The sequence below is a fragment of the Epinephelus lanceolatus genome, chromosome 17 (genome assembly GCF_041903045.1).
Source record: "Epinephelus lanceolatus isolate andai-2023 chromosome 17, ASM4190304v1, whole genome shotgun sequence".
NCBI classification, from domain to species: Eukaryota; Metazoa; Chordata; class Actinopteri; order Perciformes; family Serranidae; genus Epinephelus; species Epinephelus lanceolatus.
Window position 1 is genome coordinate 5,768,148 of NC_135750.1, and position 27,353 is coordinate 5,795,500.

Sequence of the window (27,353 nt, forward strand, 5' to 3'; positions counted from 1 at the left end):
GCCTTACGAGTAGTGCTGACTGAATTAGTAACAGGGGACTGACTAACAGTAGGATTTATTAATTTGATTCGACTTATTAAAATGAGTTTAGACACACTCTTTAAACAGATCCTCCTAACTGAACAACAGTTAACTGAGCAGACACAAAAACTCAAAGAAGGTAAGGCTAACTTTGTGCCTGCTTGCTAATTTAATGTTAAGCTAGCAAAATTAGCTATAGCATGTAAGCTAACACTGGAAGACTAGCTGCAATGCTAACTAGCCACGTTAGCAACAGAAGTAGTTAGCTAAGGGTAACATCTGTCTTTATCCACCCTCAGGTCACTCAGCTAACATTGTCTTAGGAGTATTTCTGTCTGGTTTAATAGCTTGCATTAGCTTAGTGCTCAGCTTGCTCAGTGTATGGCATTGTATGTTTTTTTGCAGGTTAGCCTGTTAGCTAACCTAGGCCAGACTTTAGCCTGTTAGCTAACCACCAGTTCTCTTTATTTCAGTCAAAACAGCCATCAGCAGATGCAATGAGAGGATCAAGAGCACCACTGGCAAGTGTGAAAGGACTCGTGAGGAAATTGATATAAAGGTGACACTGCAAAACAGTTTGTTTTCTCATTTATTTGTCGCTAATATCTGAATTATGAAGATATTTTGTGACTAGAGCTGGGGTCTGCACCTTTACTATCCAAAAATAATCTGTCAAAAATCTGTCAGGAGTGCTTTATAATGAAGGTTACACAGCCTATTAAGTCTAAATTAGCCTAATAACATTACTAATAGGTCTAAATTAGCATTCATTAATAGGTTTTAGCACAAGGTAGCTACTCTGCAGGGTGCTATGACTATTCAGTAAACAAACAAATCTGCCCACACACTTTAATTTTTTATTTTCCTCCGAGACCCATGAGACCCATCTCAGAAAATATGACGGTTTAATGGTATCTGGGTATACTGTAATATACAGTTATTAGGCTATTATCAGTTACAATGACCCTTACAGGAACGAAAACAGAGGGTTTTTTTGGTTAAATGCTTCGTTATAACTGACACTTTAAATATTTTTTTACTGGAAGTATGTGTAAAAAGTATCCCTTCTGAAAATAAATAAATCAAAGGTGAGATTCTGCATCCACTTGCATGTTAATCATCAATTTTCATACCATGGTATACTGTGAAATCGGTGTGCCACTGCGAACCCACTCTAAATACACTAAGAGTTCATCTGGGGTTTTTGCACAAGGTAGAGTAACATGATGTATTAATAATTTACTATTTTGTCTTTTGTCTGTTGTGTCAGGAGGGAAATATACTATTTGTCTGCCCATCCAGTAGGATTCGTTTATAAAACTGGGAAATCTTTATTTTATTTATTATGTTATTTTTTATAGTGTGAATGTAAAACAGTTGTTTTGTTGTAAAATGTACAAAGATAAAAAATAACAGTAGTATGTGCTTTACCTTGAGGCAGCATGCAGTGTAAGTGGCATTGACATGAGGCAGATAAGTGCATATTGGCATATTGATGAGCTGATCTGCTTTATGATTTAAATCACTTAATCACTCCCATTCGTTTCATCAACACTGCACATTGAAAGTGCCCCTGCAAAATCAATGGCTAATTTCCACCGGATAACATTAGCGAAACCTTTTAGCATGTGTGAGATATGATGTCAAAGACGGGCTCGTTGACCTCTCAGAAATAATGCGAACTTCTTCCTGTGTTTAAAGTTGACATCTGATCAAAAGAGCAAATTACTCTGGCTAATTAAAAAGGTAGCTGAACACAATGCAGTGTCTGTGTGAGAATTATCAGGCTGAGAACACAGGACACGGATACCTTTTCTGACCCCTTCGGAGTGAGCGGAATATTGAAACTGTTTACATCATACAGATATGCAGGGCATGTTTACAGCACAGCGTGTTTACAGCTCTCATGATGTAACGTCTTACAGTTTATGAGAGCTGTCTTAAGATAATTACAGTGTTTAGAAAACTTGGAAGCTGATTGTGCTCGCTGAGAATGCTCCTCCACTACCGTATAAGAAACAATGAACTCAGCTCCTCGTTGACAGCTCGAGTAACAGACTGAAAACTCCACTGAAAGACATCTTTAAACAGCGCCCTCCGCGATTTTACCCTCCTACATAATTTGGCAGTTTTTTTTCTTTTGGGGTGTACGGTATAATCACACAGGATAAAGAGACAACAGGAACTAAACAAGAAAAGTTTGAAAGTGAATTACATATATACCTATATAATTGTGTTGAAAAAGAAACAGGTCATTTTTGTCCACCGTTTCCCGGTAAGCTTTACTAACATGTCAACTTGTACAGTATGCAGCACGGTGATGGTGCCAGCTGCCAGCTGCCACTCCTACAACTCCTTCTGTGGCATCACTAACACGTCTCTCACGTGTAAAGCATCAGTCATGTACGTTCCTCTCATCTGTCTGTCACATTGAGTCTCACTGTAACTGCCCACTCATGTCTTTGTGCTCCAGGCTCAGCAGTTGTCCGCGATGAGGCTGCAGCATGACCTGATGAAGAAATGTGAAGACCAGATGTTGAAGCAAATTGAGGAGTTGCTCTGCCAGAACAGTCAACTTAGGGAACGTCTGGTGGGTTGGAGCCTGAATCAATATTTACATCGTATGTTATATTGGTTATGTGTAATATGAATACCTGGATAGCTTATAGTGTGTAAACCAGGCATACTCAACTTACTTTGCCTCGGGGCCACTTGTACAAAAAGACAAGAGGCCAGGGGCCAGTTCCGAAACAACATATGATATTTATTAGTATGTATAGTGAATGAATTGCCTGTTTTCAACTTTTAACTTGTGCTGTCCTCACTCAGCTTTGTCGCAGCCCCAAGGTGTAAGCAGGGGTGTTTGACTTCCAGCAAACTGTGTTCAAAGAATTATGGGTACGTTATACCTGCTGAGTAGCCTGGAAATCCAGACTCAAATCTAGAAAGATTTTGAGTCTGGCCCTCACGATACACCCTTCCTACCCAAGGGGCGGCACTAACTGAGGCATTTCAAATGCCACCGCACGCAATTGGATAGCACGATGGCCAATCAGAGCAAAAAACAAGGTGTCGTATTCATTGCACTGAGACCCATTTGTTTGCCGACCAGTGGGGCTAACTGATATATTATGCTTTTGCTGTATCCTGTCGGCAAACCGGCAAAAACGTCCTTCCTGGAAACAAAGGCTTCTAGGGCAGTCTTCTGTTCCCCTCTCATGGAAAAAGATAAGTGTAGTTGGCTTAGCGTTTATTCCAAAGGTCCTTTGGCAGCTGCCATCTTGGCTGTTTACTTTTCGACTCCTACGGTGTAGCGCTGTCCTCATCACGTTACGCCCGCCCAGAGCCCGCCTCTGTCAGATAGACTGATCTGATTGGTCCGATAGGCGATTCAGCGGGCTCTGCTTGTCGGGGCCAGATCCCTGTGCAGTGCAAATTAGAATTTGCTAGGGGCGGGGCATCTGGATTTCCAGGTTACCTGCCGAGGATACACACATGCATTCTTGAAAATTCTCTGAATGAAGGACTCTGACCTCAGTACAATTTGAAGGATCCTTGACAGTTGGAACAGTCCCTAGGTGGGATTTAATGACCTACCATCCTTGAAATTCAGCCATTTGAGAATCCTTACTTGACTTTGAGAAACACCCCGGATGTGTCGCACTGCAGCTTGTGAGCAGATGGCCACGCAAAGTTATGACTATTTTCACTTAGAGATCTGTACCTCTTTGACCTCTGCATCAGCTTAAAATCATGTGAGGACAGCCCCTACTTAAACTTGATTCCTCACCTGACGAGCTGATCTCCAGAGCTATGACTCTCCCTTTTGGCTGTTGTCTTTATAGCCTAATGACAAGATTGTGGGCCATTTAATTTGGGATATTTCTCGACCTCAACAACAAGTCTGTCCTCATCCACTCTTCGTCACACATGAGACCCAACAACAGCTACTGAGTTCTCTTTATCATCCATGGTGCGGAGCTGCCATCAGAGAAAAGAAGAAGAGCTGCTATGGGAGCTGGTATGTACAAACAGAGAGTGAGCGCAGGGAAGATGCATTTAATTCTGGGGGCAGGGAGGCTGTGGTTTGGTGTATCCCGGAGCCCCGACGCGCATCTAGCTGCTGCTGGTGTGGGGTTATACAATGAAAATAATAGGGGCGTATTTTTTGACATGCCGCCGGTGTGTTTTGGACTTAAGCCTGATCTCTGTCTGTAGGTCCAGGGGATCTTCCCCTGTATTTCGATGCTTTCTATGTTCTCTGACAACTTAATAACCTTCAAAGTCCAGCAACAACAAAAAAGTTAAGTGGGAATCAATTTATTTTTTACTGTGACCTAAAAAATGATGGGGGTGGTGGCCACCTGTCACCCAGATTTGATCCAGAGGTGGCAGGTTAAGTATTAGTGGTGTAAACTATGTAGACAAACACACAAACTGAGTACACAAACTGACTCAGCTTTATTTGGAATAGAAGCTCTCAGTCAACCATTGTGTGTCAGGTCAACAACGTTTTTTTAGTTGTTATATTCCCTGCACTACAGAGCTTTTGAAAGATTCAGAAAATGTCAAAATAGTGATAAAAAGTGTTAAATATTGCACATAAGTCAGACAATACTGTAAGCTCTTGACTTCCTGTGGTAATCTCAGTGGATAGTAGCAGCATTAGAGGTTGTTGTAGCATCTGAAGCAGCTGTGTTTGTGTTATTGTTGGAAGCATTTCCCATGATCCCTCTTTTCATACCAGGCCAAGATAAAGTGGGAGTGTACAGAAGAAGAGAAAAACTTCCTTCAGGAGATCTCGAGGTTCAACAGTGACTTCAGTCTTCGAGGAAACAGAGGGGTAGTGTTCGAGAGCCAAACACACACTGAGATCCTGGACCTGGAGAGGGAGGTGGACTCATTATACAAAGGTCATAAAAGACTGTCAGCTGCACTGTTGTCACAGTAGGCAGATGTTATTTAAGGCAGATGTGGCCCTGACCGCTCATTCAAAGCTGTTATTTATGTCTTGGTATACTGTGTGGTATAAGTAGATGAATAAGTGGTAGTGAGTAGATGAATTATAATGACGCTCATGGTCCCTGACATGTTGACAGCATGTCGCTGACACAGTGTAGTCAGTAGTTGGTGTGATTTCAGGTTAAATTTATAGATGGTGGTTAGAGAATGATAGTAAAACTGATATCAGGAATATGTAATGAGATTCATTACTGAGTGGAGTGAAAATATAGCAGCTGTATTGCATAATAATGCAGGGACGTTCAATAGATGCACACAGTAAGAGAAGCTGGACAGTTTTTGAACAGTTTATCGTAATGGAAAAAGAAAATCTGCCCATCTGGACGCTAAAGGGTGTTCTCACACCTTACCCGTTTGGTTTGGTTAAAACAAACTCGGGTTAGTTCAGCTCCTTTGGTCTGGTGTCAAACAACTGAACAGACACCAGTTGAAAAGGGAGGTGTCGCTCAGCCAACAAGCAGACTCTGGTGCGGTTTGTTTGTGGTGTGAAAGCAAACCAACCAACCACAGAAATTTATGATAGATTTTTTAGCGTGATTTCAAAAACTAAACTACTAGTAAACCCTCTGCTGATCGTGAAATTTGTTAAAGAAGCACTCTTTATCTGCATAATTCTGTGTATATAACCAGTCTTTGCAAATCATTTGGTAACCATAGTAACATGTATGCACGCCAGCATGGGCATTTTCCCTAATTAATAGGTCATAAGTTGTTAAACTGCTGTTTTTGGAACCAACTCTGACAGATCACAACTCCACAGTAATAAGCTGTGAATCATTCCCAATTAATAATGATAATAACAGCTTTTTTCAGGCGTCTGATTGGCAGGCATCTTTCTCTTCTTTGTCTTTGCATGGCTTTAGTGTTAGGGTTATATCCAGGGTTCCCACAAACATTCCACTTTGAGAAACATAATGCCAAATTTATTTTCTGTAGCTGGTGACGTAACACAGCTCTAATATGCGTCGATGCTTGGCAACGTTTTGTTTGTCATCACGTATGTTTCTTCATTGTCTTGCTGCAGTTCGTCTCTCCCTTCATGTGTGCCCGCTAGCTGGAATTATGTTTTAGTAGAGTTTGATATGTTTGAAAAATGCCGGAAAGGTGGGGCAAGAAAAGTAATGTTGTGAAGGTGTGACTAAACATGTAGGGTCATGAACCCCAACATTTCCGTACTGATACCCCACTAATACTTTTTAAATTGTACCTCATTTTTGAAATGGGGCGATTGAAATGGGCAGCATAGGGTGTTCGATCTGCCACTGGGAGCGCCAGTGTGCAGTTGTCTTTAATTTCAACTGTTCTGAAAGTAGAGCCTTGTAGTTCGGAGGTACGGAGCGTTCTTGTTCAAACAAATGAACCAAAGGGCCGACTGACCTCCCGGCTGTCACTTCCCCACTCTGGAAGCTCTATTGGTCTGTGTCCAAGGACTGCCTATAATAAAATAATTAACAATTGGAGTAAAGAGTACTTTACAGTTGTGTTCGTGTCCCTGAAAGACGTGGAAAAAATTTTAAATTTTGTCCATGAAAATGTGTGGGAACCCTGTATATCACTTCCAGACGGTTTAGCATGCTCTTGATAGCGCTTCAACTGTGTTTTGGTGTTTTCATTTAGACAGAGAAAATTTTAAAATAGTGTTTGTGTAGACCGGAATTTTTTTTGAGAACGAAGAAGGGAAAAACCCCATTTTCAAAAATAATTGTGCCCATGTGGGCTAGGTCTTAAATGCACCACTGTAATAGAGATGAGCGAGTACACCATTCATCGTATCTGTGCCTGTATCTGTTCAACCAACTAAATTATCTGTATCTGCACTCGGAATGGGCGGGGTTTATGCCAAAAGTGGGTGCAGTTTAAATCGAAAGTGGGTTGGGCCTAATCAGAAGTTGTTATTTTACACCTGAAATTTATATGGATTGATCAGAGGTGGCAATATTTATTACTTACGAGAAAAGTATTTACAGAACAGTCCCAGAACCGAGCTTCAGATAGTTTGTTATCAAAAGAGAAATAGATTAAACACAGCTACTGAAACAAGGATTTCCTTTATCATGAATACAGATAATGACACACTTTAATTAGACGATATTCGTTCTTGTTAAGAGTACATTATCTGTAATAGATACTTGTTTCATCTGAGTATTTGACTCAGCCCTACAATGTATGATTTTTTTCCCTTGGTCTAGACCAAATGAACTGAACTGCTTCATGTGAAAGCAGCAGCTGCTAAAACACATCATGAAAATACACCAAATACTTGTGTCCATGAGAGAGCACACTACCATGTATGTGCTAAATCTGTCCATCTCATCAGTATTTCTCTGTCATAATGTGCACAGAAATACACAAAGAGAAAGAACAAACGAACAGACTAAATCTTATATTTATAGATAAAAGTCAGTTTAGTCCAGGACTTGGTTTTCCTTTGTGTCTTAACAAACGAGGCGACAGAGCGAAGCACAAACCTCCTGAGGTGTAAAGTCCCTCATTTTATGAGTTCATGTTATTTAAATTCTTTGCAGCTCAGACTGTAACACGCCTGACCTCTGCAGCACTAATGAGACTCTGGTTCTTCACATCCCACCATTCATGTGTGTGGTCAAATTATTAGCAATGAAAGTGAAATATCAAAAAGTTAAAAAGAGTTTTGACAACACTGAAACAAAGCTGAGTTAGCTGGGTAAAATACAGTTGTTTTAAAGACAAGGGAAGGAAAGCAAGCAGTAATTTAATCATTATGTTTAACCAAGAATTAGTGTGATTATTGGAATTATTTGTTCAGAAATTGCAGTGGCAATGGTTTATAAAAGTGCAATATATTGTATTTGTTTTAAAGCCTAGCAACGTTTTCATTAGTTCTACAGGATTAAGGGTAAAGCTCCTGTAACCAATAAGCACCAGTGTCTTCAGATAATGTATTATGTCTGGGCTCAAGGGAATAACATTTTCTGATTGTTCAGTTAAAGTGAATTTAAAAAAAAATGCCCATGTTGCATTCCCTTGAAAGTAAAAAAGTTTTCTTCCACTGAGCAGTTATAAAAAATTGAATGGAAAGTTGAGCCCTCCTGGTGATTCTTACTCAGTCAGTCTCGAGGCCTGAGCAGGATCCGTCTCTTTCTCCCTCTACAATCAGAGATGGAGCTGATGAGCCGCAGGAACAGTCACATGAGCGCCGTGCAGCAGGAGAAGAGAGCGCTCCAGCTCCAACTGCAGGGCCTGGAAAACATCCAGAAAGGTGAACACCAACTGTTCAATTTATGTCAGATGATGTGGTTCTGAGAGAGCGCATGTAAAGCGACTGCACTTTTTTACACCGCCGACTGACTGCTGACAGTTTTCTTTTATCTGCAACACGCTTGACAAGCTCCTTTGTTGTTTCATTCGCACACTGCCAATAGCAGACCATCAGTTTCTCGGCTCATTTCCATCTTCTGTTTGACAGAATTTAAAGCTAGAGAGAAAGAGTCATCTAGAAATTACAAATGCAGCAGAGTCAGCATTGTTGTTGTTGTACAGAATCTTGAGTCCAGATGTTAAACATAAAATATGTTTCTGGCTTTGTGGCCAGGTTGGAAGGCTCTGCAATGATGGTGTGATTTTTTTTATTAATTTAAATCTGCGTTAAAGGGGTTATACTCCAACTTATACTGTATGTATTCTTCGCTGGAAGCTATCCAGTACACGCACAGGTTAGATGAAGTCAGAACAAAAATAGTACAGCTGCACTGATGTGTTTTACTGGTTTGAGGCATCATGTATAGTAATACCTCCATACTGGATCCCAAGATGGCGCCTTTTCATTCCATTCGCCTTATGCATGCGCCAACAAAAATGTATTGCTTCCAGGTTTACTTCTGCAGTGTGCAGCCCACTGAATGTGAGCAGTTCTGCCAGCAAGTTTCCGCTTGGCTCATCCACTTCACATTGTGATGATGTCGTGGATTTTTAAATTGCTTTGCTTGGTTCAAGGAAAGTTTAACAAATATAAAGTCTCCATGGATCAGAAATAACAGAAGATAACAGAACAGAAGACTCATAATTGGGCCTCAGGGGATTTTTTTTGCTGCAATACCAGGAGTGGCCACTGGAGAACATTGGCAGCAAGGATGAGCAGCGAGGAAATAGTATCCAGGAAGTCCAGTTTAAGTAACTGATCCATGAGAGCAACTCCTTTGGAGTGGGAAAAGTCAAGTGCCTGAAGACCCAGACCCACCAAACATCAAATAACTAGCGGCGACAAAGACTGACTGTTTGATGGCCTCACGTCGCCTGTGTCTCGGCCAAAATGTTGCACATGAACGCACAACCAAGACTACAGCTAACGGCCAACTGGCATGTACGTTTTGCGCCTGTATGAGAGGAAATAACTCTCCACAGAGACAGAGCGAACTTACTTCCTGTCTCCACTGTAGGGGAAAACAATTTGTCGATCTTCATTGACTTTGTTTTGCATGAAGGTGCCTCTTTGTCACTTAAGTCTGCTAGCAAACAATGCTGTGTGCTGGGGTGCACTTCTAACAAGATAAAGAACCCAAAACTAATTTTTCATAAGCGGCTTAACTGAAACCCTGAGCTTCTGAGCAATAAGGAATCTGCAGGAAGGATGGGAAAACTGGGATCCTGACATTCAGTATGCCCAACGTCAAGTTTTCAGCAAGCATGTCACTAATTTGGCAAGACAAACTGTAGAGGCTGACACTAATGTGGTTTTGATCTTACCTGGTAGGTCTGTCAAATGTTTGTAAATATCAAGTATGTCACCTCTGTCCATTCAGTGGGATCATGGGTGAATGGGTCCAGCAAACACCGACTTTCACCCCAGAGAGCAGCGTTCACATCCTGTAAGATTGTAAAGACAAACCCTGTTCTTTTATCCTAAACTCAACCACGTGCGTGTGTTGGTGAAGGAAAAAAAATGTCAATTTGCGGTGTTGTACCGACGTAGTGCTTTTGTGTTGTATTTTGAATGCATGTAACAGGCTGAAGTTGACACGGTGTCCCAGAACGTCAACAACCAACACACCCAGGGTACCTTGGACGTCGTATGTGTATGTAGAAAGTCCATGACCAAACGCCAATATGTGATGAGGTCGGAGTGAGAATGTGTTGGATGTGACGCCATCTTGACTTTAGTAGTTTGTTTGCGCTCCTCACTTCCATATCTCTTCTCATGCACTGAGCTGAACTGCCAATCAGAGTGTTTTCCTCTCACCAACGGTCTCTGCCAGGCCAGCCCTGCCGCCGATTCAACATGCCTAATCCTAAAGGACTGACTAGTGCCAAAAGTGCTGGACACACCTCAAAAACTAGGATGACAGAGGCTCACCAACAGCCGACAGTCAGCCTCAAGTGTCAGAGCTCTTACAGTCAAAACATCCCATAGTTATGGTGTTGGGGGGGTATTGTATAAACCAGACTGTGTCCCATTGTCTCAGCCACCTCAGCAAATGCGTTAACAGTGCACCTGTGTCTGTCGTGTTTGAGGAAAGTGATTTGGCGTTTGATTTATCACTCCTGACTGCAGAGCTGGATCAGCAGTTGATTGAGGCTGAAGCGGTGACAGAATCTCTGCGAGCCGAGAGCCTGTTTGTCAGTCAGAAACCTCGCACTGACAGCACCTGTCTGAGGTGAGTCTCATCAACTGTCTGGCTGCTGAGAGAGGTTCATATATTTGGACACGCAGACGCAGTATACAGTACCTGATTTGCTTTCAATTAAATTATGTCACAGTATATAATCCTTACGAGGCATAAAGAAGTAAACAGTAAACGCTGCGGGGGAATAAAAGCAAATAAAACTCAAAGGAGAAAAATAGAACAAAACAAAGTGTAAACACAGCAGTAAGCTATTTAGCGGCTCATAAAAAATGTTAATTCACAGGCTTTCCTTACAGCCGTCTGATATTCTAAATATTCCTGCTGAGCAGCTGTGATTTTTAATTAGTTAAAAGTGCAATCACTGTCCTCTCATCACCAAAACTCTGATTTTTATACAGTATAACTGATAAAAATCATGGAGCACTAATAGCTGCAGCCACTCGTGTGTTGCTAAATGCTCTTAGAAAAGGACAAGAGGAGAATGACAGTGTTAACAGCACAATATGACGCAGCGTTCTGCAGGCCCATTAGATAGAAGGTGTTATTTATGCAGAGCAGAAGTGAATCATACTGTGAGAAGTGCTGAATAGACCAGTGAGCCCAGCTCCCGTCTGTGTTTCTCTCTCTGTGCCCTGCTGGCTGGACTCCAGATCTACAAGTGTAAATAACAGAGCATTAAGACCATTTGGCTTAATTAAGGCTTTGATCTGCGGTGTATTTCATTCAGTCAACAAGTGGGGAGAAAGAAACTGAGGCTGATGTGATTGATGCAGGAGGTTTGTTAGGGAAATGAATGAGGGGCTCAGAGTTCAGCTTTTACACTGAATGCTTATCCAACAAAAATACAGTTTGATTCAGTGAAAACATGATTTCACTAAAACCAAACTTTAATGTGTAAAGTGAACACATGGAGCAACATGAACATCCCTCCTTATATAGGGGTACTTCGCCAATTGACCCTTCGCTAAGCCCCGCCCCTTTGTGATGGTCAGACAAGCTGTTGCCGTAAGCATGGAGCCCACACTGTCACCAACTGCACTCCCTGAAGAATCATATTTTCGTAAAAATGAAAGAGTGATTCCAGAGAGAAGCAGACAGAGGGGTCTACAGCCTGTGTTTGAAGGATATATCCAGGATGTCAAACTGACTCAGCAGCAACAGCAGGTTAAAAAGACAAAGATAATTAGAAGCTGAAGCCGAACTATAGGCTTCACAGTGTAAAAGTGAACCACCACATCACTGCCGATCGCCACACAAGACAATGAATATAAAGGGAAACTTTGCTGATATTCAACCAGCTGTGTGAGCTGAAACCATTGCCCTCAGTGGAAGTTTCACAGATAAGAAACAATAAATTGTGAAACAACAAAGCAGAGCTTTATTGATTTATCCTGACCTCATGTAACAAAGACAGGTTTTTATCATCTCAAGAATATAGCCAGAGTCCGCCCGTTTCTCTCTCAGGCTAACACAGAGGTGCTGATGCATGCTTTTATCTCTTGCCAGAATACTGTAATGCCCTGCTCTCTGGTCTTCCCAAAAAGACAATCATCCAATCTACAATTACTTCAAAACTCAGACGCACGTGTGCTGACGAAGACCAGAGAGTGATTTTAAAATTGCTGCATTGGCTCCCTGTGTGTTTCAGGATTGATTTTAAGGTTCTTTTATTAGTTTTTAAATGTCTTAACGGAGGCTCAAGACTCACCTTTTTAATTTGGCTTTTAACTGATTTCTTCTACTCTTCTTTCATCATATTTTATTTTATATTTTATTTATTTTTATTTATGTTTTAATGTCTAATGTTCTTAATGATCTACTTTTAAATCCTTATGCATTTTATTATTTTTGATTTTTAACTCTTTATTTTTCTATCTTATGCTTGTTTTTATCCCATTGTCTTTTAGTCTTTTAGTTTTTAGCTCCAGTGTTTCCTCATGGGGGGCCTCCACACTGGGAGGTGTGTCCGGTCTGCCTGCGGGGACGTTGTCCTGGAGATCCCTCGGGCCCGGAGGACTGGGGGGCTCTGCACCATGTGTGGAGTCCACCCCGGTCTATCTGGGTTGGGGTGGTCTCTGTGGCGGCGCTCCCTGTGGCCGTCGGTGTGGATGGCTCCCCATAGGTGGTTTTTCCTCACCTGGTGCCTCAGTGCCTGTGTATTATATGTGGGGGGTGAGAGGGGCGGGTTTTTCATTGTTTTGTTTTTTTTATCTTGTGAAGCACTTTGTGTTGCATTTTTATGTATGAAAAGCGCTATATAAATAAAGTTTGATTTGATTTGATATGCGCAGAGGAAATCTCCGCTAGTCGCTAGGCTAATTTATACAATGTAAAATGCCATAGGCTTGTGCTAAAAACATTAGCACGTTGTATTTGTGGGGGAAATGTGTTCAGATAAAGACAAGTGTTTGTCTGTGAATGATGCGAGTTATAGTGAAGCTGATTTGTGTTTGAAATTGTCTCTGTTAAGTCATGTTTAATGTGTGTTTAATGTGTGTTTTGAATCAACTAAACTTTACAGCACTTCACAGAAACTCTGTCACCAACTGGTGTGTTGGAGGTGTAACTGCAGAGTGACACAGACACACCACTGCACAAGTATAAATGCTCACAACAGTGTAGGCCACATGTGTAGGCTACGGCGTAGGCTCTGCATAGAGCTGACGCACAAGTATAAATCCCGTTTAAGATCTGTGTTGGTGAGCTGATTTCTGTAAAGTCCTGTGAGATCAAGTGTCTTGGTTAAGTGTTCCTTCACCACAAGTCTCCAAAACAACTTTGTGGACATAGATTCTCCAAGTCTCTTATGCCCTTCTGGAGGGATGAACACCATTCCTCCAAAATATATCCCCTCATTTGGTGTTTTAATGAGAGCTCTGTCTCAGCCCATAATCTCCAATTGAGATTTGTTGACTGTGAAGGTGATAGCAGAGCATGATTTTCATAATAGGCACACTTATCACACTATGCAGTGACCCCTTATGCCCTAGATGGACTAATTTATCCTGATTTTTCTTAATTGGCATCTATTGGCATCTGTAAAAAATGAGATTACAGCATCTTTTTTTTCCCTTTTTTTTCAAAAACAGTAAAGGGCCTTTGGTCAGTCATCAAATCACAAAGCCAGACGGTGTAATTTAAGACTGGTTTATCATATAACAGCAAATCTACATATTTTAAATCTGCACCTTTGACAGTGAGTGGGAGAGCACGGATTTCTAAGAGAGAGAGCTCAATAAGAGTACAAGCTGTTACCAAACACTAAGAACTAAACTCATAAATACTCACACATTTCTTATCTCCTTAGATTAGAGTTTAGATTAGAGTAGATTTCACTGGTAAAGACGTGCCTGCTCATCCCAGTAGAATATGAACCAGCTGCAGAATATGAATTGAGGGCCTCCTCTATTGAAACATGACTGTTAGGTGAGTGCCGGTCCACTGAGTTTCTCCACAAAGAGACTTCCTTTATTTAATTAAAGACTGAAGATCAATAGTGTTCCAGGAAGGAAGGGTCATTGTTATTGCTGATGCCGCTACTTTGGATAATGTCTTCTCTCCAATACTATGAATGTGAAGTGATTAACAAATCCCCAAAACCCATCGAGACAATAGGGTTTACAGGATTGCAAAAAGAAAACTCTGTAATTCTCAAAGCGTCTGCAAACGATGAAACGCACCCCTAACTGCATCTGCCACGCAAACAGCACTTCGGTACTCCTGTGCTATTTGCACATATTTAAATGAGGTTATATGAATACATGTGGCGCAGAATTGGACCCTTTTCTATGTAAATGAGCCTCATTGCAAAAACAGTCCAATTCACAAAGATCAGCGCTAATAGCCGCACGCAGTTACAATAAAATTATGAGCATTGTATGAGAGTTGGTGGCAACTGACAAGCATTTATCGTCAGCCTGGAGCAGGAGGACCAAACAGGAGGTCGATTAGACCGCTATTTATTCCAGCAAACTGAAGTGCTTACAACCAAATCAAGGATCCAACAAAGACTGAACTGAAAACTAGCACTTAAATACAAACTAGTCTGACGAGGGGATGAAGTACAGGTGGAGAAAAAGGGGCGGAGAGCGGAAGGGAGCTGATTGGCTGGAAAAAGGACTAATGAGGCTGATAGAGGTTTGTAGCTAGGTAAATGAGGGAAAGATGGCACAGGAATACAGGAGGGAAAGAACACAGTAAACAGAAACTAAAACACAAACTGCTTAATAATAAACTGACTTAAAAGACTAACTAATGCGGGCAACTTAAATGAGTCCGTCACACTCAGTTCAGTCTTTCCAAAAAGTCATCAGGACACTGACTGTGACATTAAATGAGAGGTGTCACGCCCAGACTTTCCAGTGATGATTGACTGTAGACAGGTGAAGGCGTCATCATGCCAGGCACGTCATGAGCGGACATTTGTAAGGAGAATGTCACTTTCTGATTCGACTGAGACAGAAATTATTTGCCGATACAAAATTTATTTTTCTCGCTGCCATTGTTCTGCCATGTGTGTTGTTAGTGCAAAGAAAACATTTATACTTTGCCACATGAATAAAAGCAATTAGATGCAAGAAAAGACAAATTGCACTCAGCTTCAGAACTTTATAGACATGTTTATGATGTAATATCATCAGTGCAGTATCTTGTATGAATCAGACTTTGAGACGAAGCAAAGTTGCAAGTTATGTACAAAACATGATCAGCATCTGCAGACACGATCCATTCTTTGTGAATTCAGCCGTCAGTTTTTATGCCTCTGTGCCAACAATAGCCGTGGGCGGAGGCATTATGTTTTGGGTCTTGTCTTATGAACACGATATCTAAACAACGCCTTGGGGGAATTTTTTTTCAAATTTGGCACAACATCCAACTGGATTCAAGAATGAACTAATTAGATTGTGGGGGTTATAGGTCAAAAGTTAAGGTTGTGTTGACCTCATCTGTCTCATTCTTGGGAACCTGATATCTCAAGAATGCCTTTTTAGGGAATTTTTGCAAGTTTAGCACAAACTTTCCCACGGACTCAAGGATGAATAGATACAATTTTGGTGGCTAAAGATCCAAAGTCAAGGTCACTGTGACCTTGCATCCATATCATTCTTGTGAATGTGTAGAACACAGTAAAAGACTTTTCTTCAAATTTGGCACAAACATCCACATGAACTCAAAGATAAACTGATTAGACTTTGGTGGTCAAAAGTCACTGTGATCTTGCATCAGTCTCATTTTGTGAACATGATATCTCAAGAACACCTTAAGGACATTTCATCAATTCTGGCACAAACGTCCACTTAGACGGTCGAGGTTGTTGTGACCTCATCTGTCATTTTTGTGAACAGGATAACTCAAGACTGCCTTGAGGGAATTTCTTCTTGGCACAAATGTCCACTTGGACTCAAGGATGAACTGATTAAATTTTGGTAGCCAAAGGTAAAAAGGAAAGGTTACTGTGACCTTGCATCCATCTCATTCTTGTGAACATGAACACGGCAAGAGACTTTCTTTAAATTTGGCACAAACATCTACATGAATAAACTGATTAGACTTTGGTGGTCAAAGGTCACTGTGACCTTGGGTCAGTCTCATTTTGTGAACATGATATCTCAAGAACACCTTGAGGACATTCCATCAATTTTGGCACAAACGTCCTCTTGGACTCAAGAACGAATATTTTGGGGGTCAACAGTCGAGGTTGTTGTGACCTCATCTGTCTCATTTTTGTGAACAGGATGACTCAAGACTGCCTTGAGGGAATTTCTTCAAATTTGGCACAAATGTCCACTTGGACTCAAGAATGAACTGATTCAATTTTGGTAGCCAAAGGTCCAAAGTCAAGGTCACTGTGACCTTGCATCCATCTCATTCTTGTGAACATGATATTTCGAGAACACCTGGAAGGTATTTTTTAAAATTTGGCACGAAGGTCTATTTTGACTGGTGGTCAAAGGTTAAGGTCACCTAACCTGTTTTGCCCATAAGCTAGGAGTTCATGCCCTAATTATGACAAACTTTCACACTAAGATAAAACAACAACGTGATGACGTTTTATATCCAAAAGATCCAAGGTCAACTTCACTGTGACATCATAATGTTTGTTACCTTTTATATTTTCTCTCAGTGTTTAATTAAAAGTATTCTCACCAGTCCTGTTGTCAGGACGAGGTATAACTCAGGCATGTTATAATCCTCGCCTTCACTTTAATCAGCTGCATCCTTATTTATTTTTCTCTGTCCTTTCCTCCCTCTTCTTGTTCTGCTCGTGCCTTCCCTCTCCCAGCATTGCCTTAAATCATGCATGTGGGTAGCATGTCCCGTTCATCCATCAGCCTCATTAAACATACTAGGTCCTTCATTACCCGCGGGCTTATTAGCCTCAGGAAGTGCTGAGGATGTGGCTTTGGAGTAGAGAGACCTCCTCTCAGTCATTCCTATGATCATCCATTCTGAACTGAAACCATCAATCCTGTCCTTGGCCGATGCAGCGTCTCTTTAAATCGCATATTTAACTCTCTGCTTATTGATTGTTGGAAATTGAATGCACGTCAATTTGAATGAGTGCTACAGTCATTTAAAAAGTGTTCAGTGTGCAAAACAGGTTGGCTGCCGGCGTAGATTGTTCACTGTCACACAACAGAACAGAACGATACCTGAAATATTCAATGTGCCCGGGACTGGTGATTTAGGAGTTGTATGTATTTTTGAAAGTGTCGGATTTTCTTCATTGATATATTACTGCTACATTATTTGTGAAGGCTCATTTGAAGATGTCGTTGCGCTGCAGAAATCTGATATTAAACTGCAGAAACCACCAATATCTGTAAAACCATCCTGCTGTTGGAAACATAATTCTACAGTTTGCAGAACAGTATCCTCGCTTTAAAAATCTGATTTGTAAGTTCCACAGAGAGGTGTAAAGTTTAAAACGCTGCTGTTGGATACGGCACTGTGAAAACGCGAGTGTGGCTCAGTTGTTTTATTGTTTCATTAACTTCCAATAAAAGAAAGATAAAGGTGACTCGTCTCAGATTCATGTGTAGCTCAGTATAGATCCTTCAAACACCTGCCATCACGGTTAAATCACAGCCAAGGCTTCAAGTACAGCAAACCCAAAGTCCGATGCTTTTTCCAGAGGCAAAGTGAACTGAGTAATACAATTTAATATATGTTTATGAAATTATAGTGAAATATTTACTTTGCCACCATGAGAGCAAACTGATTTTAGAGCTGACAGTTTAGTTTGTAACAAAGCAACAGCAGCCTCCTCCTCTATGTATCTCCATCTTCTTTTTTATGGCTTTGTCTGAAATTGTAGGCCTATAAAAATTTACTTGTTTATTTATCAAAGATTTAAGAGTCACATTTTGTATTTAAAATACATTTTAATTTATAGATTCTCTGAAGGAGATATTGTCACCAAAGTACATGGAACTACTGACAAAATGTTGCCTACTGTATATCCTCCCGTATCTTGAATTTTTTTTCCTGCAACCACTTACCTGAAATTTACCAACTGGCCTTTGAGATTTACTTAAATTCAATTATTTTAACCAATTGCCAGAAAAAATGTTGGCATTGTACTTTTCTGAAAACCATAGAGATGCTACATTCGTATTTTAAGTAGCAGATTTGCTGAAACTTTATATTTCACCTTGCTATGGTTAATGTGTGGGTAGGGTTAGGCACAAAACCACTGCTTATGGTGAGGTTAAAATCACATTTTGGCTTAAATTACCAGATTTTGGGGGCCATATCCTGCCTGGAAACACTGAAATGTCTCAGTTAAAACAAACACTTTTTGTGGCACTCTCCCCAGTGGGAAAATGATGATGGTGATACTTTTTATGTCGGGGCTTCAGGACACTTGGATCACTACGGACGAGCAGTATGGAGATATTTTGTCGTTTCAAGTATGTGTTTTTGGACGTTTGAATCTGGGGCGCCGTCAGCCTGCATTAGGTGGAGTTGTGGGGAACTGCCCATTGGTCTGACAACCCATTGTTCCGACCATATTAAACCCATTGTTCCGAAGTCCTGTTGTTCTGAAATCATCGTGATGCCCTGTGGTTAAGGTCTGGTTAGGTTTAGGCACAAAAACCACTTGGTTAGGGTCAGGAAAAGATCATGGTGTGGGTTAAAATGAAAAAGAAAGTGGCAAACACATAAACTGTGAGCCTGCTCTGCCTCAAGCCTTTCCCAGCTGACCCAGAGCCAGTCGCGGTGCACCATCAAGGTAGAAATATGCCCGCTGGGAGCCGTTCAGCACCGCGGACGGTCGAACTAATGGGATGTCGGACCAACGGGCTGTCGGACCAATGACATGGACCCGAGTTGTGTTGCTACCTCCTCTCCCCTTGGATCTCCGCAAGTGTTGTGAGGACTCTAAAACTTCACCTGAGCCTCCCTCGGCATATGGGTGAGTAGATAATGGCTGAATTTTCATTTTTGGGTGCACTATCCCTTTAAGGCAGCTTAACATATTCATGGTTTGCAAAAATGTACAATGCCATCATTTTTTAACGTGAGACTTTTCTAATCTTGATTTATTGCTTCAGTTCCTTCTATACTTAGTCATTATGTCCCTTCAGGCCTTCTGTATACCTTCCCCTCTGTGCAGCCAGCCCCTAAGGGACAACACTATCAGACACACACTAACAGGGACCTGACTACTCTGACTGCAGCTTGTTAGAGCAGGACTGCAGGTACCTCAGCCAATCAATCCAAGGAACACTGTTGACTGTCACTGTTGATGCTGCTCCGTACTCTCTTCCCTCTTCGGCTGTGTTGTTTCAAAATCCATTTGCATTAACAGAGTCAACCTGTAGCTCCTCAGGTACTTTGATCAGGTACAGTAGTTGCCTCAGCCTGGTTTCTTTTGCTGTTTGGAGTCAGCGGGAACGTCACAAAGATCGCAAAATGATGCAAGGCATGGAAAGCAAAATGTTCGAAGAAAGATGCACATGCCAAGTGTTCACTAAACATCACAGAGACCCTACTTCCTGTTAGCTCACAAAACATCATCCTGAATATTAACTCAGCTGTCAAACAACTCGGACGTTCTGCCAGCTGTATTTCTAGTAGTTGCTTTGGGAATTACTGCTGCATACATCTGAATACATCAAACCAGTGATGTGAACTTGACTTTGGTTGATCTTAATGTGGTTATTTATAAGAGTTTGGATATATCGTCACCATCAGCTTGAACGCCAGTGTGGAGAATAGGCTTCACTTTCATGGAGATGATTTGGTTTAGTTTATTTTCTCAGTGATAAAACACTCCAAGTGTAGTGATACAAAGAAAAAGCATCAGTAGGTTTAAATCCAATATGTGGAACTGAAAGTGCTGATGCTTTTCTTTACAAGTTGCCTCTTTTCATGAGTTTCTTCTTTTCTTTTCTTTTCTTCTCTCTGCGCCGCTCCTTCAGTTACTGACACGGGTTTCATTTGTTTACCAGGCTGAGGAAGGAGCTGGAGATGCATAAAGAGGGAGAGCTGGAGTTCCTGCGAGAGGTGCTCAGCTCAGAAATACAACTCCTGAAGACGGTAAGTTGTTGTGTTTTGAACAAGGCTTTATTCAGGCTGATAAAAAAGTGTTTTAGATTTAGACGCAGGTATTCATATCCTACCAGAATCAGACAGCATTATTTGCATGTCAGAGCGGGCCAGAAAAACAACATCTTTCAAATACAGCTGAGGTGTAGCACATCGTTATTCATTTTCAAAGTGGAACAATGGGGAAAGGAAGTTCATTCATATTCATCCTCATTCTTCACTGGGTTCTTTGTAGGCTGTCATTTAGTTTCTCTTCTTTTTTCTGTCAGCAGAAGCTGGACAGCAGCCAGGGGAGTGAGCGGCATTAGGTCTGGCACAATGATGAGACAGAGATACAGGTTACATCAGTTCACTGATTGTCTCGTCTGGTCAAAAACAAACATGAATATGAATAGAGGGGAGGGAAAGAGAGGAAAGGAGACAGGAAGGAACAAATGGAGCAGGATAGTTAACAGTGTTCTGTACTTAAAGGTACATGAATAGAACAAGTTCTGTAAGTAAATGGTTTAAAATCTTCATCATTTCATGTGTTACTGTTGTCCTTTATATATACACTGTAAAAGATCTAAAACAAAACAGAGTTTAAATATTAAAACTGACATTTTCAGCATAAAATATTTGTTTAATCTTTTCCTCCTTCATTCTCAAACCCAAAATACAATCTGCAGGTGTGTCTCTACCTTCAGCGAGTCCTTTCATTGAGATATATTGTTTGATTTATTTGCAGACGACTAACAAGTAAAAGCATGCACACACATGTTGAACTGAGTAGCCTGTGAGTTTCACTGCTGACAGAGAGACAGCATTCAAAAAGTGAGTCTTTGCTGCCCTCTAGTGTACAAAGAGTAACACTGCACAACACAATCTTACATGCAAACACACATGTAAAATAAATTTGTTACAATATTCCATGATAATTAAAAATAATGTTGTAAGTTCTGCTTTATTTGAATTTAATCAGTGACACTGATTTAAGGACAATTAATTAGGAAAAGTGATGAAATATTTATTTTCACTGCACTTATCAATCATCTGGCTGGAGAATTGAACACTAGATGGTCAAAAGTATGTGGACACCTGTTTGTGATTCTCTTACATGTGACTTTTAACCCTTTGAAACCTGGACATCACTTTTCTTGTGCTGCTTTCAGACGCCTTTCACAAGTACTGAAACCTCTGAACCTCTGAGCAGATTGGTGTGATTTCTTTTAGCCAACTGGTAAGACATGTTCCACAAATAAAAAAATAAATAAATTAGAAAATCATTTAAAAAAAAAACACAAAACAAGGGAAAAGACAAAAAAATCTAGGGAAAACCATATTTTTTAATATTATCATTACACTTTAAAAAAATATGTCACAGAATTATTAGAATTTTAAGCACTCTTTTTTTTTTTAAACTTATTTCTCTTTTTACTTATTTTTTTGCAATTTTTTGGGGGGGTCATTTGTTCTTTTGCTACTCATTGCGTTTTCCCCATGTTTTTAAAAGAAATCAGGCCAATTTTCTGAGGTTTCAAAGGGTTAATATGTGGCTGTAGTAGCTGCAAGCATGCATGCCTACCTGCTTTGTGTCTGCACATCTCATATATAAAAGCAGTTTTCATTTCTTTATCTTTGTGAGAGAAGTTTATGATATTACACCACCAAACTTCAATGAAAATGGCAAGAATAGCATGCGTGCCGGTATCTTTATTAAAGTGTATTAGGGAGAAATCACCCTCATGCATGAATCTGTCATCAATAATGGCCTAATTTTACACATGATTCCTGATAATGAAGACACAGAAAATAAAAATGCAAGGCAAAAATGGCATATTGTCAATATGCTTGAGAAAAACATGTTTTCAGGAGCGCTCATGTCTTATTAAGAGGAGCCAAGCTCCCCCTGGCTGCTTACTAACCTGTTTTCTGGTCTGTCCGTGACGTTGAATGTGACACACCCAAAAAAGAAACCTAACAAAAAGCACACATACCCCACATAGCCAGAAATGCATACTTGTTTGCTGGTCGTGTTTAAAAAACCTGCGTGCATGAGCTAATTTTGGTGGAAAAGCTGTGTATGTTTGCTTTTGTTTTTTCAGCACTGTGAGCATGATTTTCAAAGCTTCGTTCAAATGTGAGCTGCTTACGGTCTGGCACCTTGTGAAAGCAATAAATCAAGTTTAAAAAGTACCACTATCACTTGTGCACTGTGCCCAGGAACATTGCAAACAAAGCAAAAAGGGGGGAAAATAATAAGCTAGAGAGCAGCGTCACTGCAGATAAATACACCTTCACACACGTCTAGTGGGTCATAAGTTATGGGGGGGGGGGGGGGGGGGCAGCATAAATGGTGAGAGGCAGCCCCAAACCAAATATAAACTGAGGTATGCTGAGAGGGTTGTTAGGATGATTCAGCTGCTAACTGTCACCTAATGGGAGATGTGCGACATTACAGTTTACCACTGTTGCTCCTTCAGTCCACAGACGGTTATTTCAGTAATTGATGATTAGACGGGCTGTCAGCCGACACCAGAGGGTCACTGTGTGGGTCGTTTTCTCTCTGATTAGAGTGATTCCTAATAGAATGATGTGGAATGTCAATGGCTACCCTAATGAGATCCTGTAATCTCATTCTGACTTTTTAACCTTCACCTCTGTGAGCTACGTCTGGATGTGTTAGCAGAAACCGAGGGCAGACAGAACGGCACACAAAGCAGTCCATTTGGCGGAGTGGTTAACCTCGTTTAAACTGCTGCTCTCGTCTGCATCTTGCCATCAAACACATACATAACGAGTGACTATTAGTAAAATGAAGCCAGACAGAAAGCACGGCGATCAGGGCCTCGCAGGTGTACCCATCCTTTTGTGAATGGAAATGCTGTGATGCAGTCGTTTATCAGCAGAGAAACATCAGCTTTAATCCAAAGTGTTCCTGTTTGAGCTGCCTGTTTATACTTCAGTGGCTGCTGGAGTGATAAATATGTGTTTGCCTTGTCTAGCTTCACCTAATTTCACACAGGTCCATACTTTATTTACTTGTTGTCTGCTAAAATGCATTCATGTAACTCAAAAATATACTATGCACAACTTGTCAGCTACTGTTCGTAAACAGTACTGCCAGCAAAAGCAAAAGTGAAGACCAACACTAGCCTTGTGCGCTTGGCGTTTCACTCATCAGCACAGTTTCAAGATGAGTGTCACCAACTCAGTGTCTGACCAAATGTCTCCCCCTTCTGTTCCCAAGATATGATGCTGAGTAACAGGTGAAGAAGTGTTTTGCAGAACATCATGATGTCACAGTGAAGTTGACCTTTGGATAAAAAAATGGCATAACTTCATTATTTTATCTCGTCAGACATTTGTGTGAAATTTTGTCATAATTAGAGTATGAATTCTTGAGTCACGGAAAAAAAACATGTTTTTTGAGGTCACACTGACCTTCGACCATCAAAATCCAATCAGTCCATCAGCCCAATGAACATTTGTGCCAAATTTGAGGAAACTCCCTCAAGGTGTTCTTGAGATATCAAGTTCAGACGAATGAGAAAGACACACGGACACAAGATGATTAACTAATATCAAGCTGAAGTATGAACACCAAAGTGTACATGAAATGTGTTCGGGCTGTCTGTGCAGACAATAAGCTAATGATGTTTATGTACGTAGTTTCTTTTATTGCTCTGTTAAATTTAAAGCGAGGGATAAAAACAATTAAAGGGATAGTGCACCCAAAAATAAAAATTCAGCCATTATCTACTCACCCATATGCCGAGGGAGGCTCAGGTGAAGTTTTAGAGTCCTCACATCACTTGTGGAGATCCAAGGGGAGAGGAGGTAGCAACACAACTCCACTTAATGCAGGCTGACAACGCCCCGATTCAAACGTCCAAAAACACGTAATTGAAACCACAAAATATCTCCATACTGCTCGTCTGTAGTGATCCAAGTGTCCTGAAGCCCCATGAATGCGGTGCCCATGTCTCACGGCCTCGGACGTTTTTCCAAACAACTTTTTATGTCGGGGCTTCAGGACACTTGGATCACTACGGATGAGCAGTATGGAGATATTTTGTGGTTTCAATTATGTGTTTTTGGACGTTTGAATCTGGGGCGCCGTCAGCCTCCATTAGGTGGAGTTGTGTTGCTACCTCCTCTCCCCTTGGATCTCCACAAGTGATGTGAGGACTCTAAAACTTCACCTGAGCCTCCCTCGGCATATGGGTGAGTAGATAATGGCTGAATTTTCATTTTTCGGTGCACTATCTCTTTAATGTTAAAACGGTAAGTAGGAAGCTAAGGCTTCAGCCTACACCTTTTTGGTCCTGTTTTTTGTTTACATTTTGTTTTTGTTTTTGTTTTTTCTTAATGCTAAAAAACACATTAACTTAATGTTTACGTATTGTCTATCTACCAGAACATTTGAGTTTTATAAGCTGGAAAATGACCAAACTAAACTAAACTAAACTAATTGTACAGATGGAAAGCTAAAAAGATAATGCCTAATTTCTCCAAATTTGGCACAAACATTTACTTAGACTCAACTCAATGATGAACTGATTAGATTTTGGAGGTCAAAGGTCAAAGTCACGGTGACCTTGCATCCATCTCATTCCTGCGAACATTTTATCTCAGAACTTGAGAGAATTTCTTCAAATTTGGCACGAACATCTACTTGGACTTAACAATAAACTTATTAAACTTTGGAGGGCAAATGTCAAAGGACACTGTGACCCTACTATCTTGGTGCCAACGTTGAAACTGTGCTGATTGTATGGATCTTCTGTGCTGTCAGGGGAAAGATGTGTGAAGCATCGATGTTTTTATCGACATGAATGTTAACTGGTTCGTGGAGGCATACAACCCTGAGGCAGTAATTCTAGTTTAGGAAGATCCTGCATCGTACAATATACCTTTAAGAATTCTGATCTTTTAACAGTATTGTCAGTAAAATCAGTCAACACAGGATTGATCAGAACCTTGTCTTATTTTTCAAAGGAAACACTTCCTGTCTTAAAATAGCCACAGGGGATTCACTCCTTCGACACAGCAAACAGCATGACCTTTTGTCTGAAACCACCACTAGTCTGAACTTCATTATTTTTGTCCCGCTAATGGTAAAAACCCAGGAATAGCAAATATTTCTCATCCAGCCGACAGCACTATTGTGTTCTGGTGTGTGAGGACCTCACAGAGCTGCAGACACAACTACAGCACGCAGTCAAAAGTGGGACTTCAACAGCTTCATAACAGTCAGAGGGACACATTTCACCATGTGTGCACGAATGCCAACAAAGGAAACCAGTCAGGTTCAGGAACACTTTTATTCTTGAAACTTGAAGTGAGTTTAACAGTCACAAAGTTTTTAACTACTCGCAAAGCGTCACCTCTCAGTGCAGCTTGGATCGACTTTCACACCACAACATTCATGACCTCATCATGCATTTTCATCCCACTTGTTTCTGTCTCATGGTCATCCACACACAAGACAGGCAGACTGTGAGTCTGCCTGAATGCCCTGACCCTTCAGCTCAGTGATAAAAACATCAATGATGCTGCTCTGCAGCTGGCTGTTGCTCTTGGTCGTCAGGCAGTCCTGATCTTTGGGAAAATATGCTGTACTTGCTCCTGAAATTTGAATTGCTGCCGCTAGAAACAAGGAGAGGTGAAGTTAAGGTCAACTTCAGAGCTGCTGTATAAATATATAATGTGAGTTTCCTTGTACAGACAGTTTAAGACATAAAAAAGTAATAAAACATAACCGTGCTGCAGGATTAAAAGTGCATCTTCCTGCTCTGAACTCAGTAGTTTCCTTCAGACTCAGAAATTTGCAAATATAAATTAAATGCAACTCCAGGTTAGTTAATAATCCAGAACCTCACCGTTGCACACAGCCAGCGTGTTTCCTCCTATGTACTGAGTTCGCCATTTGAATCCTGTCTGCTCAGTGCATTCCTCATAAATACGACTCCTCCTCAGGAAACCAAAATCATAACCCTGTGAGAGAAGATTCACATTATAATACTCATCCTTTTTTAAGAGACCTTTTTAGGGCTGATTGTGATGTCAGCCCTAAAAAGGTCTCTTAAAAAAGGATGAGTATTATAATGTGAATACTCATCCTTTTTTAAGAGACCTTTTCAGGGCTGACATCACAATGACGTCATTTTATTAGCAGGAGGCAAAACACAACTCTCCACCACAGGGCTGTAGGCTACACAGGAGTCTGAAAATGTGGTCTTGTTGTATTATTGGCAGCCAGAATAGAAGGAGTCATGGCTCCGTTGGTCAGTGTTCGCGTTTGTGGTGAGAAGGTGTTCCGACCTGGATATGAAGCAACTGCAGTCACGTGACACATTGTTTGGGTTAAACATGAGCATGTTACAGTCCTGGAGGATTATTAATGTGCACCTCCTCCTGTACTGCCTTAATATGCACATTCAGCACATCCAATGCATCAAAACATTGTTTTCTAGTTGGAGCCGCGCCTCGTTTTCAAACTGTATGGTTTGACTAAAATGAACAATGACAGCAATATAGTCCACGATGAGCAGCGCTAAAATCAACCTGCGTAGTTGTCCCTCCATTGTGACATTAGAAAGTGTCACATTTATCTTGCAAGTGTACTCTTCTTCAACGTTTGCTTTACTTCCTGGATTTTTCCCACATGGAAATTCTGACCAATCAAGAGCAGCTTTCTCACACAAGGCATTTGATCTGGTCCGCTTGTAAATGCTGCTGTGAGAACATGAACCAACTCTAGGCAATTATACAACTTTGGAACAACATGAGTTCCTGATTCAGACCAAAGGAGACGACTCTAGGGCTGAAAGCACCCTAACACTGGCGGTCCCGGAGAGTGAGACCTGACATGGTGCGTTGGTAAATTCAGTCTGACTCTCTACACTAAAATGAGAGCCCTGTTGGTGGAACAAACGGAGCGTTAGATTTCCACATAAATTGACAAATGATTAAATTAATCCCACATTCACTCCGCTCAGCGCTCTGCTGCTCCGTCTCCCCAGACAGAGTGTCCAGAGTGCGCTCTGCCTCTCTGAATTACCGAATGGAACATTCAGACAGCGCTCCAAATTTATGAATGGTCCAGTTTGTGCCAGAGTGCATGAGTCCACCTATATCATCTTCCTCCATTGTTTTGCCTCCAGCTAAGCC

The 27,353-nt window shown here is 41.0% G+C and overlaps 2 protein-coding genes across 3 annotated transcripts in view; one reads left to right on the plus strand and one right to left on the minus strand.

Annotated features, from left to right (window-relative positions):
* LOC117263148 (coiled-coil domain-containing protein 172) lies at positions 1 to 20,347 on the plus strand. The gene is made up of 8 exons (XM_078160904.1): positions 1 to 160; positions 495 to 580; positions 2,495 to 2,611; positions 4,769 to 4,934; positions 8,180 to 8,281; positions 10,571 to 10,673; positions 20,102 to 20,189; positions 20,303 to 20,347. Exons 1-8 carry the CDS (start codon positions 82 to 84, stop codon positions 20,345 to 20,347), a joined length of 786 nt encoding a protein of 261 aa, XP_078017030.1. The 5' UTR covers positions 1 to 81.
* Positions 20,195 to 27,353, minus strand: part of LOC117265877 (uncharacterized) — a 10,363-nt gene continuing 3,204 nt past the window's right edge. The window contains exons 5-6 of one of the 2 annotated variants that reach the window (XM_078160586.1): positions 26,063 to 26,177; positions 20,195 to 20,508 (exon numbers count right to left, since the gene is read on the minus strand). In XM_078160586.1, the coding sequence (XP_078016712.1) occupies positions 20,438 to 20,508; positions 26,063 to 26,177 (186 nt within the window). In that variant the 3' untranslated portion in view covers positions 20,195 to 20,437. Of the gene's footprint in view, positions 20,509 to 25,485; positions 25,830 to 26,062; positions 26,178 to 27,353 lie in introns of those variants that run through there. The other variant, XM_033640662.2, reaches the window with a different exon arrangement.

Excerpts from the sequence above, each read along its gene's own strand:
- LOC117263148 (XM_078160904.1), top strand. The coding sequence starts at position 82 with ATGAGTTTAGACACACTCTTTAAACAGATCCTCCTAACTGAACAACAG. Across the intron at positions 2,612-4,768 it reads GTCAACTTAGGGAACGTCTG|GCCAAGATAAAGTGGGAGTG; the intron begins GTGGGTTGGAGC and ends TTTTCATACCAG. Across the intron at positions 4,935-8,179 it reads GGTGGACTCATTATACAAAG|AGATGGAGCTGATGAGCCGC; the intron begins GTCATAAAAGAC and ends CTCTACAATCAG.